The sequence below is a fragment of the Pungitius pungitius genome, chromosome 1 (genome assembly GCF_949316345.1).
Source record: "Pungitius pungitius chromosome 1, fPunPun2.1, whole genome shotgun sequence".
In the NCBI taxonomy this organism is placed as follows: Eukaryota; Metazoa; Chordata; class Actinopteri; order Perciformes; family Gasterosteidae; genus Pungitius; species Pungitius pungitius.
Genome location: NC_084900.1, coordinates 13,915,682 through 13,943,624, shown reverse-complemented (window position 1 = coordinate 13,943,624; position 27,943 = coordinate 13,915,682). Strand labels below are relative to the sequence as shown.

Genomic DNA, 27,943 nt, shown 5'->3' with positions numbered 1-27,943 from the left:
GGGGGGGGGGGGGGGAGTCGGCTGCTCTCCAGAGGTTCAGGCTTTCAAACAACCTGTAGTTCCTCTGCAGTCCAGAGAGTTGTTATTGTTGGGAAGGGGGGGGGGGGGGGCTGTTTGTGAGGCATGGACCACTGCTGGGTTGGGGGAGGGGAACCTGGTCCACCAGGGTCATGGGGGATGGGGTCCCATTGTCTGTCAAAGTGGTTCCGCTTGCTTGCCAGGCTGAGGTACTTCATTGGGTTTGGAGGGGGGTTAAGGTTGTTACCAAGATAGTTTCCATCTTAAAAGTTGCACAACTGTCTCTGAGCTCGTTGTCCTTGTAGCTGCTGGTGCTCAGTTTGACTCTGTATTTGTAACTCTGGGGTGGGGGGGGGGGTTGATGTTGGAGCCGTTTATTTTCTTGTCAATGCTTATTTCGTTCTGCATATTGAGTATTGTGCAATCGACGGTTCAATAGAACATGAAACAGGGAATGCTTTGGGGCGGGGCTAGGCCCTGATAGACAGGTCTCTGCCAGAGAAAATACGCCCTCGGTTCAAATATGGACACTTCCTGTTCACCCGAACAGCCAAATACTGAACTCAATGCTTCAAAGAATTCATACCAATAAGTGACATCACGATGACCTCATCAACTTCTAATGAGTGACATCACAATGACCTCATCATCTCCCCCTAAACAGCTTGTGGTTCTTACAACTCAAACATCTCCCTTTGTAAAGGGTGTTTGAGATGAAGGGTATCCGAAAACGACTCTGATCCTCTCATGCACGCACGCACACACACACGCACACATGCACGCACACACACAGAAGAGAATCCAGTATCTGCGTAGTGAAGGTTGTTGTTTATTCATTAGTCGACAGTCTGCGGTTAGTTTGTCAGATACACAGCGCACAATGCAACAAGCAGGTACAACATCAGCACACCTCAATATTGCAGTAGCCCCCCCCCCTTGGCCCCCCAACCCACTGTGTGTGTGTGTGTGTGTGTGTGACTGTTGAACAAACACGCACACAGTGGGACTGATTTAGTGTGACCAACTCGGCGTTACCATTGTAACGGATAAAAGCAGTTGTTGTCGTCAACAGCAGTATTATTATGATTGATACATAAAGCTGACTTTTTATTACTTATTAACTTTTTTTTGTTTTTTTTGTTTTTCTCAATGTGTTTATTTGTATAAAAGGCAATTATAGACATACAGAAAGAGACAGACAGAGAGACACACAGTGAGACATAGAGACAGACAGAGAGACACACAGTGAGACATAGAGGCAGACAGAATGGGAGACGATGTGGGGGGGGGGGGTCTTGCTCCTTCCTAATCGTTGACTTGTCAGCACGTGTCTCTCCTTGAGGACACGCTGTGTTCATTTATGACTCATTCATATCGACATAATCTGCTGCTTGCTAAGCGCTATGAAGGAACTCAATGGATGGGGGGCGGGGGTACAAAGATGAGCAAACCTCCAACAGAGCAACAAAAATATTACAATTTGATCATCTTATAAAAGAAGAAAATGGAAATAAAAAAGGACATTCTTAAGGTTCTATTTACATTCAGAGAACGATACACCCAGTTCTCTTTTCTGTCCACTGCTCCTCCTCCTCTCCTCCTTTCCTCCTCTCCTCCTCCTCCTACTCCTCTTCTCTCCTCAGAAGGTCCCACATAGATTTTGCTACAAAGGACCGGCCCTCCGCTTGGATATATATATATATATATATATATATATATATATATATATATATATATATATATGTGTGTGTGTGTGTCTTTCCGTCAGTAATCACAATTCTACGGTTGACAAATGTTTAATCAGAAAATAAATAAAAAAAGTAATTATTCAATAAAAAATGGTGTGTGGTTGATGAAGGTGCATGAACGTGTTTGAGTCGTGTTACGCAGGATTAAAATATTAGTTCACGTATTAGCCGTCAATCTAACTTCAACCCTCTTAGTAGTAGATTAGTAGTTTAACAGTTTTTATTATATCACACTCAACAATAAGCCATCAGGAGGTTAATGACCTGAGGATGAGCTCTCCGGGCCACCGTAGTACGAGGAGGCAGGAAGGAGGGAGGAAAGAAGGGAGGAGAGGAAAAGAGGAGGAAGGAAGGAGGAGAGGAATAGAGAAGGAAGCAGGGAGGAAATGAGGGAGGAGAGGGGAGAGAAGGGAGGAAGGAGGGGGGAAGAAGGGAAGAGAGGAAAAGAGAAGGAAAGAAGGAGGAAATGAGGGAGGAGAGGGGGGAGAAGGGAGGAGGAGAGGGGGGAAGGGAGGAAGGAGGGAGGAGAGGAATAGAGAAGGAAGGAGGGAGTAAATGAGGGAGGAGAGGGGGGAGAAGGGAGGAAGGAGGGAGGAAAGAAGGGAGGAGAGGAATACAGAAGGAAGCAGGGAGGAGAGAGGCTCTCTTAAGGCCACAGATCATGATTTGAGATTACATGCATGCAGGCCGAAGCAAAAAGTGTCTGAAAAGGCATAAACGAAGATACAAAGACACAGAGACACAAAGACACAAAGACACAAAGACACAGAGACACAAAGACACAAAGACACAGAGTGGTGACGAAGCACAAAAGAGTGAAAAATGTGGTGGTTTATATGTATTTAAAAACAAAGAGTAAATGTGTGAATGACAATGGACACCTGTTTGACGTTTTTGGTCACACGAGATGTAAATCTCCCTTCTTTATGTCTCCTTCCCCCCAAGGGAGGAAGGTTGCACCGGCTGTCTAACCCCCGACAACGAGGCCGGGTCCCCCACCAGCCGTCAGCGAATTGGGACGCGGCCCATCAAACGTGGGGGGAGTCTCAGCTGATGAGGCCCGGAGGAATCTACGTTCTACTTTATTGTCTCCTGACGAACTGTAAAGAGAGACGTAGCGTCTCTGCAGTCAGAAGACAGACGTAGCATCTCTTCTGTCAGAAGACAGACGTAGCGTCTCTACTGGTAGAAGACAGACGTAGCGTCTTCAGCGTTTGATAGAGACAGATCCTCAGATCCTGTGAACTATTGGACAGGTTTGTACCTCCTGTGGTGCGACTCGCTTTAATGAAAGACTCTGATGTTTGGAGAACTGGTGCAACCTGAACCTCCACCTCCATATTTTGTCTCATAGAAGAGTCTCATCGGATGTATGTGTGTGTTTGTTTGTGTGTGTGTGTGTAAACTCGGAGTAGAAAAGGCGTTCTGTAAACAGCTTGTGGAATGTATTGAGTGTGTGTGTGTGTGTGCGTCTAGATGGGCCGGTTGAGGACGCTCGTCATGGACGGGGCGGCGGGGGGAGGCGGGGCTGCGTTGACGGGGGAGGCGGGGCCTGAGCTCTCGTTGCCGTGGGGTACGGGCCCCCGGTTGCTGTACTGGCCGATGAAGGAGCCGTCCTCGTTGAACTGGATGTCCACGCTGTCCCCGTACTCGGCCAGAGAGTCGTCGCTGCCCAGCTTGCTCTCGTTCAGGGAGGCGTCGCTGCCGGAGCGCTTCTCGTCCGCATCGCTGGGGGGTCAGAGGGGAAAACACGCGTTAACACGCCTACTTTACTACATCCCTGAATTCACCACAAGTTACCATCAAAGCCACAATTCACGTTGGTATATTTAATTCAATGAATGCTCCTCTTCATGTATGTGATGAACTGGTGAAGTTTCATCTACTCTTTAATTCTTCGACCCTCTTCTCTAGTTTTCAACCAATGTCTCGTATCCAATGTCGGTCATGTGACTAAACGAGAGTCGAGTGCCACAGTTTTCCTTAACAGAAATATCGTTTTCACATTAAAAGCCTATGAGCTACGGATGTAATGAGGACTTTACTCCATCTCAAATCTTTCTGACAAATCTTCACATTTCTGACATCAATTTACAATCCAGTGACTCCATTCAAGTCATCATTCCAAAAGTCCGTACTGCGTTTGGTTTTAACTCCGCTCAAACTACCAGCCCTCACGTCTCTCAACACGTTCAAACAAAAGCTGCAACGAGCCAGAGTTGACGGCTGTACTTGCTGATCAGCCTTCACTTCTCTCTTTACAAGAACTTCCAGTAATCTGCCTTTGATTCACATAGTGTTTGTTAATTGAAGAAGCCATGTGTTTGTCATGCTGCATTGTATGAGTGCTGTTTGTGTCATTTGGGTGGACTGTGCCTGCCTCTTGGACAGGTCATCATTATAGATGAGAAATGGTTCTCAATGAATTTTACCATTAAATAAAGATCATATTAAACAAATAAAAAATAAAGAAACACACAGAACGGTGTAACCGGGTCAATAAATGGGATCACAGCCCCTTAGGAGAGTTGAAACATGGTGTGGGAGTAAAAAGAGGCGATAAAGTTCCTCACCTCTCCAGAGACCTTCAGGCAGAACGCCACGGAGAAAAGAGGAGGTGTGAGAGGAGACAGGGAAGAGAGCCGAGACAGTTAGAGCCGGTGAGGCGCATTAGTTAATTCCAAAATGAAGTCATTAATAAGCGAAGCAGTGGGATGAGTCAGTGAGGACGTGTATGAGGGGTTCACTCTGCATTTAATGCACTAATGAACAGTTCTGAGGTACTTGGTACGTTATTCTGTTACAACCTACAAATACCTAAGGGAAGTCAGAGAAAAAATTAATAAACTAGAAATAGAACATTAAATTCCAAGATTGTTTTAGGGATATTCTTTGACATAATAATGGCTGCCATTCCCTCGGCTATGCTCAATATTGGACTTTATAATCTCAGAAAATGGTAAGTTTCTTTCTTCTTTTTTTCTACTTTAATCTAAAACAGTATATCCGTACATTACCACTTTGGTCCATAAATCTAGATTAGGGTTTTATTTTAACAATGGTGGTACGATGGCGTGAAGATGGCACAACGATGGCGCGACGTTGGCAAGTGACGATGGTGTGATTATGGTTTGACGATGGTGTGACGATGGTTTGACGATGGTGTGACTATGGCTTGACGATGGTGTGACGATGGTTTGACGATGGTGTGACGATGATGTGACTATGTTTTGACGATGGTGTGACGATGGTTTGACGATGGTGTGACGATGATGTGACTATGGTTTGACGATGGTGTGACGATAGTTTGACGATGGTGTGACGATAGTTTGACGATGGTGTGACTATGGTTTGACGATGGTGTGACTATGGTTTGACGATGGTGTGTCAATGGTATGACGATGGCGTGATGATGGCGTGACAATGTGTTAATGACATGCTTCTGGCATCTGTTCAGGGGAAAAACAATAATGGCAGCAATGACTCAGCGAAGAGGATGAAGCCCACCTGTACTCTCCAAAGGTCTCGTCCTTCATGGGCCGAGCTTCAGACTCCACTTCCTTTTCTTCTTTATCCTTCACTGAGGGGGGAAACCAACAGTCCAAATGCCTCAGATGAATGTTCCAAAGGGTCTTGTGTGATTGATTGATTGTCTGTCTCACCTGCGTATTTGCCACCTTTACTGCGCTTCATGAGGCAGATAATGAGCAGGATCAGCACTAGCAGCAGGATGGCGCTGATGAGTCCGATCAACCAGCCCCGAGCTGCGAACCCGCCGGGCATCACCGAGGGCACTGAGGGGAGGGGAGGGAGGAGGAGTGAGAGGGGGGGCATCAATAAGTCTGTTTCACTGGCGACATCTAGTGGTCGGGCTGCAGATTAAAACCTGAAATTTTGTGAACAGGAAGGTTCGGTTTGTCCGCTCTGGGTCGCTGTAGAATTAAGAGCAGAGTCTCTGTGTATTATAAACTACAACGACAAACACCGTCTAAAGCTTCGTATACCTTTGCACTGTGTAGACGTGCAAGCTTCAATTACGCACAAAGGTTTGATGATTAACACATTGTTTGTTGCATTATTCTTACAAACGGCAGAGTAAAATACTGTGAAAGAATCAAGAAGACAACTGATGTGAGTCAAGAGGCAATCTACGGTTCTTTCTAAGTGTTAAAGCGTCATTCTGTGTAGTGACCAGCAGGGGGCGACTTCCCTGCTCCCATAGACGTCTATGAGGAAATGACTCTACTTCTGTGTAGTGACCAGCAGGGGGCGACTCCTCTGCTCCCATAGACGTCTATGAGGAAATTACTCTTCTTCTGTGTAGTGACCAGCAGGGGGCGACTCCTCTGCTCCCATAGAAGTCTATGAGGAAATCACTCTCTCTTGATTTATTCCCTCAGTAAACATTGTAAACATGAGTTTATGGTCTCAGTCTCTAGTTTTCAAGTCTTCTTCAATGCAGCATGATGTTCATTTAGTGAACGTTGGTCCATTTAGAGTCAAACAGACCATAAAGCAGAAGATGCTTTAGGGCGGGGCTACACACTGATTGACAGGTCTCTATGCAGGGGATGCTTTCAATGGCAGAGGGTCAGCAACATGAGCAACATGATCATGATTAATAAGTGTTTCCAAACCCGGTCCGATGGTCCACGTCATGTTTTCCCACTGAGTGTCGTTCCCGTGTTTGATCATGAGGTGGTAGTTGGACCCGGGCTGGAGCCCAGTCAGCGAATAGAAACCCTGCGTGGAGTTCACCACTTCCGAGTCCATCCAGTCGCAGCCGGCTGCAACACACACACATTAGAAAAAGCAACAAAAAAAAAGCTTACGTTTTCCTCATCAAGCATCTTCCTTCCTTTCATTCCTACGTCTTCATCATCATCAGTTAGCAGTTAGCAGTTCATAACATCATTGTGTGAAAGCTTCCCCCCGCCGTCTCTTACGACTCTTCCTGAGGTAGCGGATGACAAAGCCGTGGTTCCTGTCCCGCTCTCCGGGGACCCAGCTCAGGTTGAGCGATGTGTTGCCGGAGACGATGCTGATGTGGGACGGAGGAACTGGGTGACGCACAAAGAGCAAACAGGGTTTGAAGGAGAAGTTGCCCAGGAAGTCACAGTGAATGAAAGAGAGTGGGGAGGAGGGGTCACCTCCTTCCAGCAGGGTGGCGGCCCTCAGCATGATGGGGGGACCATCTCCGGCGGCGGTGCGAGCGATGACCTTGAAGATGTAATGGCTGCTGGGGTCCAGATGGTCCAGCTCGCTGTGAGTCACCCCGGGGTCCCTGATGGTCTCCATCTTCCACAGGCTGTCTTTGCTCTCCACCTCTGGGGGAGAGTATCAGGACATAGAAGGTGGAAGGGTGTATCCTCTTGGGACACTGATCAAATATTACCGCATTTCACCACATTTCACTTAGTGATCCGATTACCAATGAAATAAGTATGTTTTTTTAGCCTCTTACCCTGTTGGTACTGGACGATGTATCCCAGCAGGACGCCGTTGGTGTCCTCCGGGGGGGTCCAGTAGAGGATAAGGGACTTCTCCGAGGGACTCTCAAACCTCAAGGACGCTGGAGGACCAGGAGCTAAACACACACCAGTTACACACACATCCAAACACAGGACACCTCCAATCCCCCCCCCACCCCCCTTCCTGAAGCTCACCTCCCTCTGGGGTGCTGAAGTGGTGGGGGGACGAGTGGGGGCCCTCCCCTTTGCTGTTGAAGGCGGTGACGGACAGCTGGTATTGGGAATACAGCTGCAGCCCCGTCACCTCCCGCCAGGTGGTGGTGCTGTTGACCACCACCACCTGCGGCCTCCTCAGCGTGTCCCTCTCCCTCGCCCGCTCCGCCCGGCCCTCTCTCTCCTTCTGCCGGCGCAGAGACCTCCCGACTCGACCGCCTCGAGGACCCGTCCACTGGAAGTAGATCTGAGACACGTTCGATGGGAGAGAAGCTCAGTTGAAGGAAGACGGAGGCTTCAGTGTCTCTTTACTGGAACATCTGAGGCCTCTCCATGTGTCGCCATATAAAATCATCAGTTATCATCAGTATGTATATATACATATACATATATACATATACTGTATATGCACACACAAACCCTGCTCCCTCTAAAGAAAAAATTTGATGAAAATAAAGAGAGCTTGTATTTTCTTCTCAATATTGCTTAATATTGATGTTTTTATATTTTTCCCTTATTCTCTCAGTTTTCTGCTGTGATGAGTTTTTACCATTTCCCAACACATATATACACATGTATATATGTGTATATATGTGCACATATGTATGTGTTGCATGCTTTAATATCCGGGTACCTTGTATCCCAGAAGAAGACCTCGGACGTTCTGGGCTTCGTTCCACTGGACTCTGACTGTGCTGTTCACCACCGAGGTGGACACTCCAGAGGGAGCTTCCTCCGGCTCTGAGCGGAGGAGGGATGAAGGGGGGGGGGGGGGACATGGAAAGATAAACTTGATGTAAATTGAGGACCATTTGTACTGTCTGAGATGGTTTCATGTGTTTCTTTTTCATTTCTTTTCTTAAAAGCTGGGTAAAAGTCTTGTGGTTGTTTGTAAGTGATTCATTTTGATTCATCCTAAATTGAAGCCTTAAAAGAAACACAACAATAAACTATATTTTTTAAGTTTCTAATTTATTTATTTTATTTCAAGGAAAGAGGTGGGACAATTTGTTGTTGTAATTCACATTTCGCCCACAAGAGGCTGACGTTCACCACTAGTTAAGGTTCTACTTAAAAGCATTTCAATATACGTAAATGTATAAATCGTTATATGAATACCTCCACACACCCCCCCCCCCCTCAGCTGCCCTACCTTCCTCCCCCGAGTGGCCGACCTTCGACTGCGGCGCCGGCCCCTCCCCCAGCGAGTTGACGGCCTGCACTTTGATCTCGAAGGGCTCGTAGGTCCCGGTGTCGTTCACCAGGAACGGAGGCGCCGCCACGTCTGCGTGGTTCCAGCGGACGTCGGTGCCACCGGCGCGCCGCCACAGCACCTTGTACTGGAAGCCCTGGCCGTTGTGCTGCCGCTTGTCCATCTCCTGCAGGGACCAACGGGGGGGACAATGTGAGACGGAGGTCCTCAGAAGGCCCCACGTGAAGGTCTCCGGGTCCGGGTACTCGCCTCCCACGTGATGACGAGGGTCTTCGGGTCGATGGACTCGCTGCGCACTCCGCCCGGGTTCATCGTAGGGACTGCGAGGGGGAGAAAGAGGGGGGAGATCAATGATATCTTATATCTCTCTCTTCAATATGGAACTACAGCCAGCAGGCAGTGTAGCATGAAGATGGGAAAATAAAATACACCAAACCACAATAAAAAAAGACTCATTACCTAATCAGCGTTAAAAACAAGTCAAGTTAGATTTAAGGGACTATTTCCTGGCCCAATCTCAACCCAATCCCAACGACCCCGAAGAGCTTCAATCGTAAAATGTCACAGATTCTTACATCTGTGACCTGCTCCTATAACCAGTGTTTATCCTCACAACATTATGAATTATGGGTAAAGTTGGCAGAAATGTGGATTCAGGGGAAGTGTCCACTAACGACTCACAGTGTCAAACGTAACATAACGACAGAACCAAACACTTACAGACTTTGCCTCAAGAGATTTCCCACAATTCATAGTGTTGTGACTAGGGCTGTCAAAAATAGCGCGTTAACGGCGTTAATTAGCTGTTTGTTGTTAATTACGTCAATTTTTTTGACGCATTTCACGCATGCGCAGTGTGACAAATTATTCAGGTCCGGAAAGAACCTCTTCTTCTAGGGAATGCACTTCATCCTATACAACACATTACTGCCACCTGCAGGCATATGTCAGGCCGTCAGGTTCAGCAAGTTGTTTGCGCCAGAGACCCGCTCCCCCCCCCCCCCCCCCCCCCCCCGTTCTCGGTCAGCAGAACAGAGAAGAAGAAAAGCTCCGTCCAGCAGAGCAAGAGCAGCGCTGTTCTGAATCATGCGGAGGAAGAGAAGCCAATGCGATCTAAATCCTCCCAGGTATGGGAATATTTCACACTGAAATGGGGGTGGTAGCGGATTTCTTTGCAGCGCCAGTCGTTCTAATCGCCGCGCTCGACTTCAAGGTGTAACCTTTATTATTGTTCGGTCTGAAACGGCGCGCCCAGTGACGGGTGGTGCAGCAATATTGTTGTTCGGGTGGAAATCGGGAGAAAGGTCGGTCCGGGAGATTTTCGGGGGGGGCTTTGAAACATCGGGAGGGTTGACATGTCTGGTCATGTCTGGTCATCGCAGGAGCACAAACTCACAGCAGAGTGGGATAAACTGCAGAGGCTCGAGACCCTTCTAGAGCCATGCAGGGAAATCAGTCTGTAACTTATCAAATAACATTGATTTGATTATTTTCTGGAATGAATTAAAAAATCAAATATCAATAACATATATTTATGTAAAAAATAATAATTATGATAATAATAATGATAATTATGTATCTGTGTCCTGTTATTTATCTTTAGTATGCATTTCAGAAAGAAAAAATGGTTAGGATTCAGGTGTGATTAATCATGATTAATCCACTGAAAATTCTGATTAATTTGATTAAAATTTTTAATCATTTGACACCCCTAGTTGTGACATAAAACAAAGGGCTACCAAGGGGAAGAATAAGCTTACTGATTTCTTGCCCTCTGACCTTGTGAGCCCAAACTGTTTGATCTGTTTGTTCCCACAGCAATGATCTAATGGAGGGAAACGTGTGAGAATCAAATCAAACATGGCCGACGTCATGGCTGACGTCATGGCGGCGCTGCTCACCGGCCGGCGGCGTGTTGTGGCGCTCCGAGGGCCGGCTGGGGTCGCTGTGGCCGACGTCGTTGATGGCGATGACCCTGAAGCGGAAGGTGCAGTACGGGTCGAGGGACAACTCGACGTGGTCAAAGTCCCCGGGGACCCTCCTCATCCTCGCCCAGCTCCACCCACCCTCCTCGGTGTGCTGCTCCTCCCGCACCTCCACTAGGAACTCTGAGGAGACAAACGACGTGGTGTCATCACTACTTCCTGTCAAAGCGCTCCAGCGTTGTGGACTTATACACGATAATTATTACAAATATCTGCAGCAGACAAACGGAAGGAATCATATGAACAACAACCTTTGGCGCTAATTTCCCTTGTGTTGAGCGGTAATTCTGACTAATTATTCCACAATAACTTATAGTTAACTATTCAAACTAGCTGCCATTTCTGGTTTTCTTCATTGAAATGAAAATAAATCTAAAAGGGAATTTGTTCAAACCCTTCATTGTAACCATCATGAAAAACGTTATGCAGTCCTCAATACATTAAAGTTGTATTTACACTTGGAGATGTTTTTTCTCGAGGCTGAAACTCACCTGTGTGATGACAACAAATGCAGCGGTAGAATTGAATGAATCATGAAAGAGGTCAAATGAAGGAGAAAAAATTAATTTCAAATGAAGTCCTCTGTTATCTTCTCTCTCTGCTTTAAAGGTTGCTGGTCATGTGTTTTTACAAACAGGCTCCAGACATCAATGAGGAGCCTTTTTCCAACAGCAGGTAAGTGTGTACCTGTGTGTGTGTGTGTGTGTGTGTGTGTGTGCGTGAGTGCTCAGAACCTGTGATGGGGCTGTTGTGGGAGTTTCCTGGAGTCCAGCTGAGAGTGACGCTGTGGTCGGTAGCATCGGACAGAGACAGATCTCTGGGGGCGTCCGGTCGAGCTGAGGGTCAAACACAAGGCTGTTAGCGTGGAGGTAAAACTCAAACAAACACACACACACACAGGTTTGGACATACCTACGACAGTGATGGAGCCGCTGGCCTTCACTTGGTCCAGGTCAGTGAAGACCTCACAGGAATAGTACGCGCTGTCTTCTGATTGGATGTTGGACACTTTCAAGGTGCCATTCTCAAAGAATGTGTACCTGAACAACAATATACACTGTTGGGTGTGGATGGAGCATTTTGTTGGATATGGATGGAGAAGTTTGTTGGGTATAGATGGAGCAGTTTGTTGGGTATGGATGGAGCAGTTTGTTGGATATGGATGGAGCACTTTGTTGGGTATGGATGGAGAAGTTTGTTGGGTATGGATGGAGCAGTTTGTTGGGTATAGATGGAGCAGTTTGTTGGATATGGATGGAGCAGTTTGTTGGGTATGGATGGAGCATTTTTTGGGGTCTGGATGGAGCAGTTTGTTGGATATGGATGGAGAAGTTTGTTGGGTATAGATGGAGCAGTTTGTTGGGTATGAATGGAGCAGTTTGTTGGGTATGGATGGAGCAGTTTGTTGGGTATTGAAGCAGTTTGTTTGGTATGGATGGAGCATTTCGTTGGGTATGGATGGAGCATTTCGTTGGGTATGGATGGAGTAGGCTCCTACTTGTCATCCGGAGACGACTCCTGCAGCTTCTGCGTGTCCTTCCTCCATACGATCTGGTACTGGTGCAGCTCGCGGTCTTTGTAGAAGTCACAGTCCAGCAGGGCGCTGGTTCCTCTGAGGGCGCGCACGTGCTGAGGACCAGTGAGCATCACGGTGCGATCTGAACACACAATAAGAGGTCACAAGAAATGTACTGAGCTTGTGTTAGCAGAACCACATCTGGACTGTTGCTCTTTAACCGTTTGTATAAAAACTGCTAAAGAAAAATGTACAAATCATTGAAGTGACCATCAGTAAGTTTAAAGGTAAATGATTTATTTGTATTCAGCTCAACATTAGTTTCCTTCATTTCTTTTTACAAATACTTGTCCAAGTATTTCTAAAAGTTAAGTTAACATCCTACATAATTATGTATTTATAGATACAGTATATAGCCCTCTGTCATTTTGATAATAACTTCAGACTTCTGGTCGAGCATTTGAAATCACGTTTTTTTCAGTTAAATGGAAAAGATATATATTTTTCTCCATTTAACGGTAAGTGGAAAACAGATTCCTGTTCCAGTTTCCTGGAACAAAGATTATCTGGAGTTTCATCACCACCAGCTGTGAATAATTGAATTGTAGTGAATCCAAAATTCTTGCTTTGTTCCCATTTTCAAACAACTACAACCTTTCACACACTGCTTTTTGAAGAGGAGGTGAAGCTGTTGTCTGCTGTGTTCTAAAATTTTTCTTCAATGGAGTTTTGCACTACAAAGAGACTGTCGTGAGGACGACTAACCCTTAAGGAAGGAAGTGCTTATCGTATCTGTGCAGCAGGTTTTATTCATGCTGTTGTGCAATATTGAACAGCAGACTCACTGTAGACTTTCAGGTGGGCTGAGATGGAGATGTTGGTGTGTTTGATGGAGCAGGTGTACTCTCCGTCGTCTTCGTGGCTCACGCCCGACAGCGTGATGGAGCCGTTGGTCAGCAGAGCGATGCGAGGGTCCGACAGCAGAGGAGGCCTCTCCTCGCCCTCCCTGCAGGGAGAGGTAGGGGGGCACGCAGTCATTATCAGACACATTAAAATCCCAGAAAGGAAACCCAACCAGTATAAACACAGCGGTGTATGGATGGGGGTGATCAAACGTCGTCCGGCTATTTGTGTGTCTGTAAGAGAGCCAGGATGAGCGTCGGCGTGGCAGGTGGTGCACAGCAGGAGCTCTCAGGACCCTCTGCGTCGCTCACCATGTGACGTGAGGTCGCGGCGAGCCGAAGGACTCGCAGTGCAGCACCACGTCTCCGCCCTCGGTGACCCGGTACACCAGTCCGTCAGAGGACAGGATCTGAGGGGGGAGCTCTGCGAGGTAGGGGACAAAAGGGGGACAGGTAGTGAGGACAGGTGTTTTTTTTCCCAGCAGGCCGAGGCGCAACGTGTGGTCGACGTACCCACGACGTAGAGGTAGGTGTTGAGCAGGATGGAGCCGTGCTTGTTGTAAGCCTCGCACTGGTACACAGCGGTGTCGGCGAACTCCACGTCCCTCAGTATCAGAACACCATCCGACACGCTGCGCCGAGGGTCCTCGTCCACCTCTGCACAGCGGGAGGAGGGGGGTTAGAGGCCGGACTGAACCATCTGGAACAACGCTGAGAGCTTGTCAAACACAAACTTCTTCACAATGAGATGTTTGCACAGGAAGGTGGAGGCGGAGCAGCAGCTGGCACCCACCCTCCTCTCCACCCTGATCACATCTCTCCGGGTAATACAGGTCAGAAAGGTCATCAATCACTTCCTTTGTTTGTTCTTTTCCTCCTTCCTTACTCATCCCATCCTTCCTACTTTCCATTTCTTCCTTTCTTTATATCACACTTCCTTTGCTCACTCTGTCCTCTTTTCCTTCATTTCCCCTTAGATTTCCTTTCATCCTTCCTACCTGCATTCTTTTGTCCTCTCCTATCTTTCGGTACCTTCTTCCTTCTTTCTCCCTTGTTCTGTTTCCTCTCTTTACTCCCCCCTCTCTCTGGGAGGGAGTCCAGGACCTTGGCGAGTCCATCTCGACCAACGCATGCAGCCTTTCATGGTCTAAAGAGGCTTTCAGATACCTTGAGACAGGAAATGATCGCTACTCTTCCCCGAATCCTCTGAGTGGTCAACAAGCTCCATGTAATGAAATGTTAATGTTAAACTTTAAGTGAACCGAAAGAAAAGTTCACTCTAAAAAGTGCTAATCATTCCACGTAAAGATTTATAGTGACTACTTGAGAATATTGAGAATAACAGATAAGCATTTACATCGGTTCAATCTGAGGTAAAAAGAAGATGAAGAACTATCTCATTAAGTTAAATTGTGCACAGAAATTAAGAACCTAAGAGTGACCAAAATCAATACTGCAGGTTAAAGAAAGTAATTTCAAAAGTATGAAAATAGGAAAAAAGAAAGTAACAAAGAACCCAAGAAAGACCAGAAGAAAGACAAAAAGTCAGCATGAAAGTAAATAAAGCTTAAGCGGTAGTTCTGGAAGGGAGACTCTCCTTTCACAGCGGGTCAAAAGGTATGGCTGCCATCTTAGCTGTTTGCAACAGTGAAGGGGGCAGGGGAGGGTGGCTTCCACCAGTAACAAACAACCAACCAGAAGCGGCTATAGGTCGGTCTACCAATCATAACATTGCTGTCAAACTTTTTAAGGAGTGATCTCGGCGGGTCCTGTCAGCTGTCATTTCAGGTCAGACCGGACGCAACTCTCCTCCACCCCACGCACCTCCGGTAGCACTACAGGCAGGCAACAACTTCCTGGCTTCCACCACCACCACCACCACCATTGTTTGGACTCAAGGGGGGGAATTCTGGAGGAGCAGAACTCTGTATTGCCCCCGATTATCCTGGTTGAGGATAGAGTCCAAATCGCCAAAGACAGTAAATTCTGTTACATACGTAAGGGGTCTATTTGCAGAACGAGTCTCTCCTGATTGAAATAACACTTAACACAGTAGTATAGGATCCTACTAAAGGTACCAGCAACATCAAACAGCGTCCATCAAGAGGACGGCATGGGCGTACCTGTGAGCGGCTCCCCGTTGAGGCTCCAGGTGAGGAGGGGGGTTGGGATGCCTTCGGCCTGACAATCCAGTCGCACCGTCTCCCCGGGTGAGTAGAGCAGATTCTGAGGCTCCTTCACCCAGAATGGAGAGGCTGTACAAACACCACACAAAGCACCTGTGAGCTCACCTGGGGGAGGAGTGCCCCCCCCCCCCCTCCCCCAGCCACCAGGTGAGCTCCCTACCTTCCACGGTGAGGCTGAAGGAGTGCGCCGTGGAGCCGTGGGCGTTGAAGGCCCGGCATTCGTACTCGCCGTCGTCGCCCTGGGCGACGCTGTCGAAGTGGAGCCAGCGGCCGTGTGCCTCCACCCGACCACCGGTCTCCTCCAGGCTGCCGTCCTTCTTCTTCCATTCCACCTTCGGCGTGGGTCTGACCAGAGAAACATGGAGTCAGTTCTAAGGAAAGATGTGAGACGGAGACGCAACTCCCGCAGCAAGGAGGATTGCAACGAAGCAAAGGGGGGAGAACACGACTTAATGAGAAGGATGGGAATCAAACCAGTTTGTGTGGTTGTCACCTTTAAAACATTAAGACATCAATGAAAAGCTCATGTGTAAGAAGTTTCTGGAATAATCAGGTGCCCGACACACATAGTCAACACAACAAGAGCATGTCATTCATACAATCCGTCACCTCAGATGCACACACACACACACACACACACACATAGGGACACACACACAGTCAGATCCTTACAGGCCCTTGGGGATACATTCTAGGGTGACGCTCTGTTGCTTGAGGGCCAACACAGAGGTGTGGGAGCCAATGGGACGGAAGAGGTGGGGTTTCCTGGCATGGATGACGTCATTATCTGGAGGGAGAGACAGGGGCGGGGGTGGGGGGGGGGCAGTTCTGGTTAAACTAGAGGATTAAGGGTTAGTACCAGAATGTCACGATGTGGACGTTCAAGTGAAGACGAAATCGCAGACCTGTCCCTCGCTTTAGGGAAGTGTATTTGTACATTAGGGGAACCTTTAACATAACATTGGTTTCCTGTCTGGACGTAATGTCAAATAACCGGCAGTGTCTTGAAGGACCCTCACGCTGGGCTTCAACCGCCTTTAGAGTGTGTGTGTGTGTGTGTGTGTACTCACTGGGTGAGACGGTGAGCATCACGGCCGTGTGGGGCAGGACCGTCCTGGCCGCCGCGTACTGGGCGTTGCAGATGTAGTCGTCCCTGCTGTCGGTCCCCAGCAGGTTGGAGAAGTACAAGTTCCCGTCCAGGCCGACCATCACCCGGTCACTCTGCTTGATGTGCACCATCCCTGAGAAGAAAAGATGGGGTGGGGGCTGTGACGGTCTTCTGCAGCTTTAAACTACTAAACTACTTTAAACTGCAAGTTAAACAAAGTAGACAATTTAAGAGAGAGAGAGAGAGAGACGGAGGACAAGAAATAAAGGTCTACTGCAGTCATTAGTTTAAGTGGAAATGATCTGCAATGCGGGGGGGGGGGGGAGGCTCAGCTGGGATGATGGATGCAGAGGGACGAGGCAGACTGAGGAGCTGCCTGTCAATCTGGAACACAGATTGGTCTGAGGACTTAAAGCAGGAAGTGGAAGACGGACTCACTTTTGTCCATCCAGTGGATGAACGGGGGGGTGGAGCTCTGGGGGGGGTTGCAGGACAGGATGATGCTCTCGCCCTCGTGGGCTCTCTTATGTACTCTTTGCTGTTTCAGAAGAACCGGCTGAGCTGAAGACACAAAGCAGCAGGTGGTCAGACAGGAACGTTATTGACCTAAAGCATCAGCCTGAAGCTGCATCCTCTGTAGTGACCAGCAGGGGGCGACTCCTCTGGTAAAATAGGTGTCTATAAGAAGATGACTCTACTTCTCTCTTCATTTATTCCCTCAGTGAACAATACAACAATTATTACAATTACAATTACAAAAGCTACTCTTCATTAACCAGGTCTTGATTCATTCCTGAATATTTGAGTTCTATAAGCCATGTAGCCCCATCATCACATCTGCAGAACAATCCAGATGCATAAGCAGATCCAATCTGTGGGTGAACTGTCCCTTTAAAGACAAGGCTGCTTTATCAGTGTGGCTTCACATGGTTCTGTCTGTAACCATTTTGCTGCAGTGAGTCAGCGCTTTATTTTCAGTTTCTCTTCTTATTTCAGCAAAAGCGTTTCCATCTAACTTACTCTGCAGTTCTCTCAGTTCTCTTTCTCTGTGGAGAGAATTTAAGACAACCTGCACACTTTCACCCATTAAGAAAGTGAACTGGAGCCTTTGTTCCTCTCACCTCTACGGCTGGTTATTAGGATCTCATCAATTACTGCTCTTATCAATACTCTTCTTAATTCTTTCTGATTAATTCTTGAGAAAAAAAATGATTAGAGAGAGAGAGAAAACTCTCTTTAAGCTCTGCTTTGGTCTCCTCCCCCTTCTTGAGGGAGACCTATTAGTCGTATTAGCTGCTAATTGCTCCCCAGATGGTCTCCGGCTCAACGACCCACCCTCCACGATGACCTGGACGCTCTGGGTCACGGCGGTGCCCAGCGTGTTGGAGGCGTAGCAGCGGTAGAACCCCCCGTACGAGGCCAGCGGCTCCTCGTCCTCGGCTCGCAGCGTCCCGTAAGCCGGACGCTCCGGGCCGAACGCCTCGCCGTCCTTCACCCAGCGGAAGCTGCAGACGAGGGAGGGGGGGGGGGGACTCGTTTTTATCAGAGAAATACTGAATGCATGAAAGTTCAATATCATATAAGGATGTGAAGCTTGAGAGAGATGGAATGATTCAGAGTAGATGGAAGGTGGAGGAGGAGAAAACCAACAGGAAAACCAGAGCGATGACTTTGTTATCGCTGTAATTTCATTAAAAGGAACATACAGTTCATCGCCATGACAACAGTAAAAGGCCAAACGGAGGATGTGGACAAACATCCGGCCACACACACACACACACACGCGCACACACACACACACACGCACGTACGTCGGGGTCGGGGTCCCGGAGGCCTCGCAGGGCAGCTGGATGTCCTCCAGTGAGAAGGCTGTGTGCGACTTGGGCGTCACCTTCAGGATCGGAGGCTGCAATACTGAACACACACACACACACATGGTCATGAGATGCGTCGAGATGCTTAGGATGAAGAAGGCTCAGTTCTCTCTGTCCGTTCATTCAAGCTGGAGCTAACAGAGCTTAACACTATGTACATGTACCCACATATATATGATTTGATCAGCCGGTCACAATGAGGAGAGTCACTTACTGTTCTGCACTTTGTCTGTTAGTCCGGGAGGCGAAGCAAAGGAGAGAAGAAAGAGTTTAAAACCACAGGAAGACGAGTGATGTCACAGCGACGACCCTAAAAGGAGTGGCCCCTCCCCTCGGGTCCACGGAGTCCCAGATCAATTAACAGCCCCCCCATGTATCCCTTCTCTATTCTGCTCATGTCTTCACCCCCCTCCCCCCCCCCCAATTCTGCCACACCCAGAGGAGGAGTCGGGTTTGGCTCGACCTTGAGCCGACGACCTTCTCCTCTGGGACCCAGCTGACCTTTGACCTTAGCATCCGGGGGCACAGGGGTTCTGAGCCTGATCCCGAGGGTAAGTGTGTATGCGTTGGGTCTCATGTGAGCGTGTTTAAGTGCTTCTTCCTCTTTATTCTTCAGAGAGAGGAGACCAGAGGAGGAGGAAGAACATCCGTCACTCAGGTTTCAGCGCGGCGTGAAGATGAACATTTTCAGAAGAGAAGAGGTTGAAAGACGGCTTCCTGTAAAGGATTTTTTTTTCTTTCCTTTAAATACATTTATATCACAGGGGTTGTAACGGCTTCCTTTTAAAGGGTCTTTCTGGCAATAAACGATGAGGATGAAGATGAGTGGCTCAAGACCTTCAACAAAGTGATGTCATGTGGAAGCGTCCCGAGAGGAAAGAATAACGGGAAAACCCTGATTTACGTCCAATAAAGATGTTCCCTGTGACGAAAGAAAGCCCTTAAATTATTTAAAGTGGCGTCATAAAACTACGGCAGCTCTGAGGATGTCGTAGAAACAGAATCTTTATTGACAGTGGGAGGGAGGGGGGGGGGGGGGGGGGGGAGGTTACTCACAGTTTTGGGGGATGTCGATGGCTCCCTGAGCGATGGAGGAGAGGAAGGACAGAGGGAGGAGGAGGGGGAGGAGGATCAGGTGCAGGCCGGGGGAGCTCCGCCCCCTACGCTGTGACACACACATCTCTCAATGTCCCATGAAAAGTGAGGCGAGACCCCCACACACTCATCAACGCACACACACACACACACACACCACCACACACGCTTCAGGGAGCTCCCTGAGCCTCTGGAGACCAGTAAACACGCCCGTGTTTCAGCTACACAATGTGAGAGGAGGAGAGGATTGACCCCTGAGAACAAAGGAGAGGGGCGGGGGGAGAGGGGGGGGGCACAAGAAGAAAGACATCATTAACTTCATCAAACATAAATCATCCCGAAACAAGACAAATATTTTTTCACTCCACACCGAGAAGATCTGAAACTTAATGCCAACAGATTAAGAGTTTCCCCCTAATAAATATCTCCCTTTCTCTTTAGATGAAAGACGTGTGTGTGTTTGTGAAAGTGTGTGAGTGTGTGTGTGTGTTTGTGAAAGTGTGTGAGAGTGTGTGTGTGTTTGTGTGATGAAGGCACGAGGTCATAGAAGAAGATAGAAGATCAGATCAGAGCAGCAGGAAACATCTTCTGTCTTAATGACATTACAAAGAGAGAGTGTGTGTGTGTGTGTGTGTGTGTGTATGTGTGTGTGTGTGTATGATTGTGTATGCGTGTGTGTCTGTGTCTGTGTCTGTGATTGTGTATGCGTATGTGTGTGTGATTGTGTGCGTTCTGCCACATCTAAACATGTCCTCTTTGTCCCTGGCTGCTGACTGAATGCTGACCCGTGACAGCAGGCTTACTGGAGGGGGGGGGACAGATGGACCCCCCCCCCTCCTTCTTATTGTCCCTTTACATCACAATCTTCCTGATCAGCTCATTTAGTGACTTTAGGGCCACTTTGTGTGAAACGTCTTCTCAAGAACCAAGAGACAGAGACGATGTTTACCTCTGGTTCCATTTAGGGGACAAAGCTTCTGAAGGTTGGAGGTGTCATAACTCATTAAACGCTGTGTGTAACTGTGTGAGAGGACACACACACACACACACACAGACAGCGAGGGGTAAGGAGTGACAGCTGGCTGATGTAGACCCCCCTACATCTAATAATTACGCAACCTGTCCCAAGCACATCACTCCGTTTCACTCACACACACACACACACACACACACACACACACACACACACACACACACACACACACACACACACACACACACACAAAGGCCCCGGGGTCGGCTGCTACCTGCCAGGCTAATTTATAGAATAAATGAGCCAAAGCCCAAAAGTGGAATGTAGAATGTGTGTGTGTATGTTGTGTGTCAGTGTGTGTGTGTGTGTGTGTGTGTTTGTGTGTGTGGTGCATTAGCAGAGTTAAGCTAACTAGCAACGGTGGGGGGCCCGATGTAACGAGACAGCTGATGAAAATGTCCCAGCATGCCTCAGTTCTACCTGTGAGGTCCATCCAGGTGAGGACGCTTTAAAACAAGACGGAGACTTAAAGACACGCAGATGGGGACAGACAAAGCAAGTCTGGGACAAAATAACAACGTGGACACAAACAATGAGAACAAAAACAAGATGATGAAGATTATGAACTAAGACGACGAACTCAGGTCCTCAAATGTCCTCCCAGAGACGTCTTTGTCCTCCTGTTTTGTCTCACACTGTGAGGACGTTTCACACAATGACTTCCTTTAATTTAAATATTCATGAGGGGGGAGTTAATGAATTACGTCTTCATCTAACGATTAGTCCTCCTCTCCACCGACAGTGTGTCTGTGTGTGTGTGTGTGTGTGTGTCTGTGTGTGTGTCAACTTTGCACAAATTGTTCATCTTCCATCAGACAGACGACTGGAATCAGAGGAGAAGAGCGGGAAGAGTTTCACCTCCTGCGGTAACCGTGGTAACCCCAGCGCCTCCTCCACATTGACGCCTTTGTCTCTCCATTGTTTGGGAATCATCATAATGATGATGAGGAGTTTTAACTGTGTTATACAGGTCACATGACCATGATCATGCACATAACACACTGTAAATGTATCAATGGAATTAAATAAATGACACAACTGTGTGACTTTTACAGCATGTATCATCATCATCATCATCATCATCATCATCATCATCATCATCATCATCATCATCATCATTATTATTATCATTATTATTATTATTATTATTATTATTATACTCTGATTTCCTCCTTCTGTCCTCCAGAGCTGTCCCACAGAAGTAGAAGGGTGGGGGGGGGGGGGGCAGGTGCGACAGTCTATTGGAAGGCCTGAGGGGCGGTGGGGGCGGGGAGGAGGGGGGAGGTTCAAAGAGTTAAGATGATGGGTGGGGGCAGGTGGATGCAGAACGCGACAGAGCGAGAAATTAATTCATTGATAGATTCCGATCTGCAGGAAGGAAAGTGTGGATTGAGAGATTAAGCTGAGGAGACACACACACACACACAAACACACACACACACACACACACACAAAGACACACATCTAGAGATTGCATGGTCAGCCGCATGTGTGTGTGTGCGTGTGTGTGTGTGTGTGTGTGTGTGTGTGTGTGTGTGTGTGTGTGTGTGTGTGTGTGTGTAAATGTGAGGTGTGTAATGAATAATGAATTCAGGTGGATTTAGGTCACTCAGCCGACTGGGGAGGCGCACTGTGAGTAGCTCAGTCTGCCTCGTCCTAACGTGTGTGTGGGTGCGTGTGTCTGTGTTGTGTGTGTGTGTGTGTGTAACCCTTACATGAACGTATCTCCTCCTCATAACAAGAGTTACTTATTTTAATATCAGCTGTGTAACATCCATCCTCAAGTTTAGAGAAATCATTTTCAGAAGTTCCAGCTGAGCTGGCGAGGACCTGAACGCCTCTTCAGCTTCAACAGAAGGCTGAACTTCCTACGTGCTGCATGGACCCTGATTGCCTTTTCAACCATCTTAGTATAAATACTTTTAGTACACATATTAATAATAAGCGTTTGGCAAAGCCTGGGAGGAAGAGTCCACCAGAAAGAACAGAAACATTAAAACAGGAAAAGATAAATGTGATTCATGACCTTTAGAACAAAGCTGTCCTTCTAGAACCGTGTCAATGAACCTTTTGTGCGGCGACACTCAGATCTGCTCTAAAGCCTCCAGACACATCTTTCTCACACCAGTGTTTCCCGCTCTGTGACGCTCCTCTGATGTCATCACCACTCCTCTGATGTCAGGTCTGGTCTTAGTTCTCGTTTCAGGTCCTGGTCTTAGTTCTGGTTTCAGGTCTGGTCTTAGTTCTGGTTTCAGGTCCTGGTGTTAGTTCTGGTTTCAGGTCCTGGTTTTAGTTCTGGTTTTAGGTCTGGTTTTAGTCTCTCCTTGAACATTTTGCGAGATGGAAATCTGAACCATTGGTGTGTGTGTGTGTGTGTGTGTGTGTGTGTGTGTGCGTGTGTGTGGGTCCTATTCTCTCCGTCATCAGGTGATTATTGATTGATTGTTAAAAGTCTGAAACAGATATGAAGCAGAGCAGCAAATCCTTTGTGCAGATTTAATGTCAGAGTGGTCCGTTGTGTCACTTCTGTCTATTTGCCTTTCAGACAGGATGGGGCGGGGGGGGGTTACCCCTCGGGTCCCGAGGCACAACCCACCTCCTTTCACATTCAAATCAGCTCTTATTGGCGTGACATTGTTTATCCACCTCTGGATTACCCCTTCCTCCAACCACACACACACACACACACACACATGCTGGGACGGACCACTGCGTAGGAGCACTTGAATCTGTCATTAGTGCCGGTATGTTCCTGGATAAACAGCAGCTCTCTGCTGGGGGGGTCCATTAGATCCAGCCGAGGGGGGCGAGAGGCACCAGCTGTGTAACACAGCACTCGGGGCAGCCCCCTAACGGGAAAGGAACTCTAGGGGGGGGCGGGGTACGCTAACAGAAAGAGCTTTGTAAATATTATGTTATGTGGCAATAACGGTACAATGTCCACATGACATGACACAGATATCTAAGAGTTTATGCATCTGATCACACGTTATTGTGTCCTTCACCACGACTACGTGAAACCAGAGATGATCATGAGGAGCAGAAGACGTCTTCATGGCGTCGCTTTCAAAGGCTTGAGTTTGCCCTTATGGACGCCGTCATGTTTTGTTTTTAGCAGCCAGTGAACAGGAAGTGAACACGTATCAATCGAATTGGTAGAGACCTGCCAATCATCGTGTAGTGCCGCCCTAAATCATCCCCTCTTTATGGTCTGCACCTACAGCACCTACAAGCACCTACAGCACCTACAGCACCTACAAGCACCTACAAGCACCTACAGCACCTACAAGCACCTACAGCACCTACAGCACCTACAAGCACCTACAGCACCTACAAGCACCTACAGCACCTACAAGCACCTACAGCACCTACAAGCACCTACAGCACCTACAGCACCTACAAGCACCTACAGCACCTACAAGCACCTACAAGCACCTACAGCACCTACAAGCACCTACAGCACCTACAGCACCTACAGCACCTACAAGCACCTACAGCACCTACAAGCACCTACAGCACCTACAAGCACCTACAGCACCTACAAGCACCTACAGCACCTACAGCACCTACAAGCACCTACAGAACCTACAAGCACCTACAGCACCTACAAGCACCTACAGCACCTACAGCACCTACAGCACCTACAAGCACCTACAGCACCTACAAGCACCTACAGCACCTACAAGCACCTACAGCACCTACAAGCACCTACAGCACCTACAGCACCTACAAGCACCTACAGCACCTACAAGCACCTACAGCACCTACAGCACCTACAACACCTACAAGCACCTACAAGCACCTACAAGCACCTACAGCACCTACAGCACCTACAGCACCTACAACACCTACAGCTCCTACAAGCACCTACAGCACCTACAAGCACCTACAAGCACCTACAGCACCTACAGCACCTACAAGCACCTACAGCACCTACAGCACCTACAAGCACCTACAGCACCTACAGCACCTACAAGCACCTACAAGCACCTACAGCACCTACAGCACCTACAGCACCTACAGCTCCTCAGCCTCTCAACTCCTTCCATGCCCCGACTCACTCCTCCTCTGTGCTTTCACAGGATCGATGCACCACATGCATCAGGATGAGGGATTCATATGAAACACCCCACATGTCTCGATAGGACCATCACGTCTTCTTACTTCACGTCTTCTTACTTCACGTCTTCTTACTTCCCGTCTTACTGTGAGATGCTGAACTTTCAGTAAATTAGACCTAAGACGAAACGACGCAGGCACAAAGCAGCCGATGTCCTTCAAACCCAACCCCCCCCCCTCCACCCCTCCACCCCCAGGTGGGAGATCGCGTTTCTACATTTCCACTCGACTCTGAGAGCCTCTGGCTCTCTTTATCTCCCTTTCTCCTCCTTTGCTGCATCGACCCCCCCCCCCCTCCCCCCCACACAGGAAGGAAGGTTTAAATTAAAAAGAGATTTGATGCTCATCGTATCATTCAATCAGCGGGTGAAAATGTCAATTTGCATTGTGTGTGTCTCTGTGTGCAGACGGTCTCCGTCTCCCATCCCTTCCCGCCATCTCCCCACGTCACCATGGTAACCCCCTGACTCCAGCAGCACACAGCACTCTCTCCCCCATCCCCCCAGCTGCCCCTCCTTCTTTCCTCCCATCCCCCACTCGCCCCTCCACACCCCTCCCTCGCTTTCTCTCCGGTGCCACTCCCTGATTCTCCTCAAATCACCTCTTGTCTCTTTCTCACACACACACACACACGCGCACACAAAAACACACACACGCAGACACACACATGCTATTGTCTCCCGAGGCTCTCGTCCACAGCTCGTGTGCAGCATTTGTCTCCGTGGAGCTTCTTGTTCTGGAGGCAGATGGTCGCCGTGACGTCAGAGACTCTCTGCAGGTACATTTATCTCATATTTAATTCACCTGGAACATGGATTTCCTGTTCACAGGAAGATGCTCTCAGCTTGGGATATTGACACACAAACAATCATTATGAATGGTTATAACAATTACAATAACACAACACAACGGAGGAGGAGTGAATCAATGGAAGAATTGTCCATAGTGTCTCTGGTCATTGGGTGTTTTTCACCAATCACCAGCAGGTCGCTTCGATCCATTTCCCTCTTGAGGTGGTTTAATGATGCAGTTCGGCTGGATGTGAACGTGATACACAGCTCACAGGTCATGTGACGTTTGTCATGTGACGATGCTGTCGCTCATATTCGGGCTGATAAAAGTCTCGACGTCACGACCGGACTCTCATAACGGCTCTCGTGTGTGTGTGTGTGTGTGTGTGTGCGCGTGTGTGTGTGTGTGCTCACTGTACATGTTGAGTTAGATTAGCTGTTTCTGAGGAGATTAAAAGCAAAACAAACACAGAGGGGCTGTTAAGACCCTCCTACAGGCTCTAATCCCAGCTAATGGGAGCCCTCCACCCCCCCCCCCCCAAGCCCACCACACACACACACACACACACACACATGCACACATGCACGGGAAGAGAGGCATTGAAGACAGGAGGAAGACGCGCTGAGAGGAAATCAAGAAGAGGAGGAAGAGGAAGGGCATTCCTCTCATTGCTCTTCACAAAGGCTTCATTCTACAGAGGAGAAAACAAGGGAAGCAAAAGGCCCAAAAAGAGGAGTGATGGATCAGAGGGGGTGATAAAGACGGATGAGAAGAAGCATAATGAGGACTACAGAGGACGCCGGAGACAGGAAGTCAGACTAATCTGATTTGAGGGGCACGGCAGCTCGGTTCATGGAGCCACAAACTCTTCTTCATCTCAATGACTTGTTTGCAGATTACAAAGGGAACATTTCATCTTTAGTGGAACAAGCTTCTAAACAATGTGCTCCTCCTCCCAGACCAGTCCCATGAATCCATCACGGGTCTCTCCTACTTCCACCGTGTCTCCTGTAACATTTGTGTTCATCCAACACCTGTCCTCATGTTTGACGTATCTCCGTTCCTGCTGTTTGTGTCCAGACCAAAAGTCCACTTTAATCCCACAGCTAAAAGAACATGAAGAAGTCAAACCATGATGTTCTTGTCCAGTAATTCTGTTACTTTGTTGTGCTTCATGTTCATAAGGAACACGATGCTCATAAAGGACGCAGAATCCTCTGATCGGTCATGCTTGAGCTCATGAAGATCATTTAGAATCCCACCAGATGGTTTTACTCAACTTGACTAATGCCAAGTGTGAGGAGGAGGAGGGGGAAGAGGAAGAGGAGTGAGGACAGTAGATATTAATGAGACGAGCTAAACGATTCAGCACAGACGCCCCAAAAATGAGAAATTGGATTAAAAAGGAAGTCTGAATATGAAGAGAGGAGGAAGAGGAGGAGGAGGAGGAGGAGGAGGAGGAGGAGGAGGAGGAGGAGGAGGAGGAGGAAGAGGAGGTCGTGAAGTGCAAATGGTGCAGGAGGATTTTTTGAGCCACAGACAGACAGAAAGGATGCAAACAGCAGAGCGGAGACAGAGAAGTTTGTGTCTCTGATGACGTTGCTACGAGCGACGAAGAGGAATTCAGAAGTAAACAATGAAACGTAAACATAGATAAAGAGTTAAAGATTTAAAGAGTCAAAGAGATCTCTGCAGGTTTATATATGTATATATACTATATGTATTATACATATATATGTAGATATATGTATCGACATACATATGTATCTACATATACATACGTATATATATATATATATATATATATATATAAATACATATATATATGTATATATATATGTGTATATGTGTATATATATGTAGATATATGTATATATGTACACATATATATGTATATATATATGTGTATATGTGTATATATATGTAGATATATGTATATATGTACACATATACATACACATTTTAGAATTGTACATGTACATGTATACATACAGATACAAACTAAACCACACTGAAATATCCAAAGATTTCAATATAAATGTCATAAAAGTTCATTTATAAGTTAAAAAAGGAAGAATATTTTAATATAAATGTTCAAATAAAACAATGGCAGAGTGCTGACTAATGAAAAATAAACCATTTCATGAGCAAAAGGAAGTTCAGATCAACTCCTCACCATGAGGACTCCAACGTCCCCCTCCTCCTCCTGCAGGAGGTGAAGCCATAATACAGGAGGAGCACCGTGCACATCCAGCGGGTCACGGAGTGAGAAGCACTAAAAGGAAGGACCCCCCCCCCCCCCTCACTGCCCAGATGTTACAGAGCTGAAGCTCGCTGGTTCAGCCTCTGGACAAACACAGCCATGTGTTATGTAACACAACACACACACACACACACACTCTCTGATGGTAACCCAGACACACACAGCGTGGGGGGGTCGGGGAGGATGCTATTGTTTTCATCTTACCTTTGCAGGTGTGGCGTCTCTCTCCTTTGTTTCTCCTTTATCCACTTCCTGTCTTCTTCTTCTTCTTGATCTTCTTCTTCTGAGCCTTAAAGAGGTCTCTCCTGTCCAGAGGTGTCTTCTCCTCCTTCTTCTTCTTCTTCTTCTTTTTGCACGGATGCTGCAGTGATACATAAAACACACCCTTCCAAGCTCTGCCTCTCCTC

The 27,943-nt window shown here is 47.7% G+C and overlaps 1 protein-coding gene across 4 annotated transcripts; it reads right to left on the bottom strand.

The window, feature by feature from the left end:
* Positions 1 to 825: 825 nt before the first annotated feature.
* LOC119222513 (neural cell adhesion molecule L1.1-like) lies at positions 826 to 27,943 on the bottom strand. Of its 4 annotated transcripts, XM_037479237.2 has the most exons (29): positions 27,741 to 27,943; positions 19,291 to 19,583; positions 18,449 to 18,463; positions 18,172 to 18,274; positions 17,696 to 17,865; positions 16,799 to 16,921; positions 16,323 to 16,493; positions 15,925 to 16,039; positions 15,413 to 15,597; positions 15,190 to 15,321; positions 13,580 to 13,723; positions 13,379 to 13,490; positions 13,010 to 13,170; positions 12,147 to 12,306; positions 11,561 to 11,688; positions 11,383 to 11,484; positions 10,565 to 10,771; positions 8,913 to 8,983; positions 8,604 to 8,829; positions 8,085 to 8,191; positions 7,433 to 7,697; positions 7,231 to 7,353; positions 6,917 to 7,093; positions 6,713 to 6,826; positions 6,404 to 6,553; positions 5,429 to 5,560; positions 5,274 to 5,346; positions 4,340 to 4,351; positions 826 to 3,494 (listed from the first exon to the last, which is right to left on the bottom strand). In XM_037479237.2, the coding sequence occupies exons 2-29, from the start codon at positions 19,412 to 19,414 to the stop codon at positions 3,239 to 3,241; spliced, it is 3,858 nt and encodes a 1,285-aa protein (XP_037335134.2). In that variant the 5' UTR covers positions 19,415 to 19,583; positions 27,741 to 27,943; the 3' UTR covers positions 826 to 3,238. The 4 variants fall into 4 exon arrangements, with proteins under 4 accessions (XP_037335134.2, XP_037335135.2, XP_062418088.1 ...); XM_037479238.2 differs by lacking the exon at positions 4,340 to 4,351; XM_062562104.1 differs by lacking the exon at positions 18,449 to 18,463.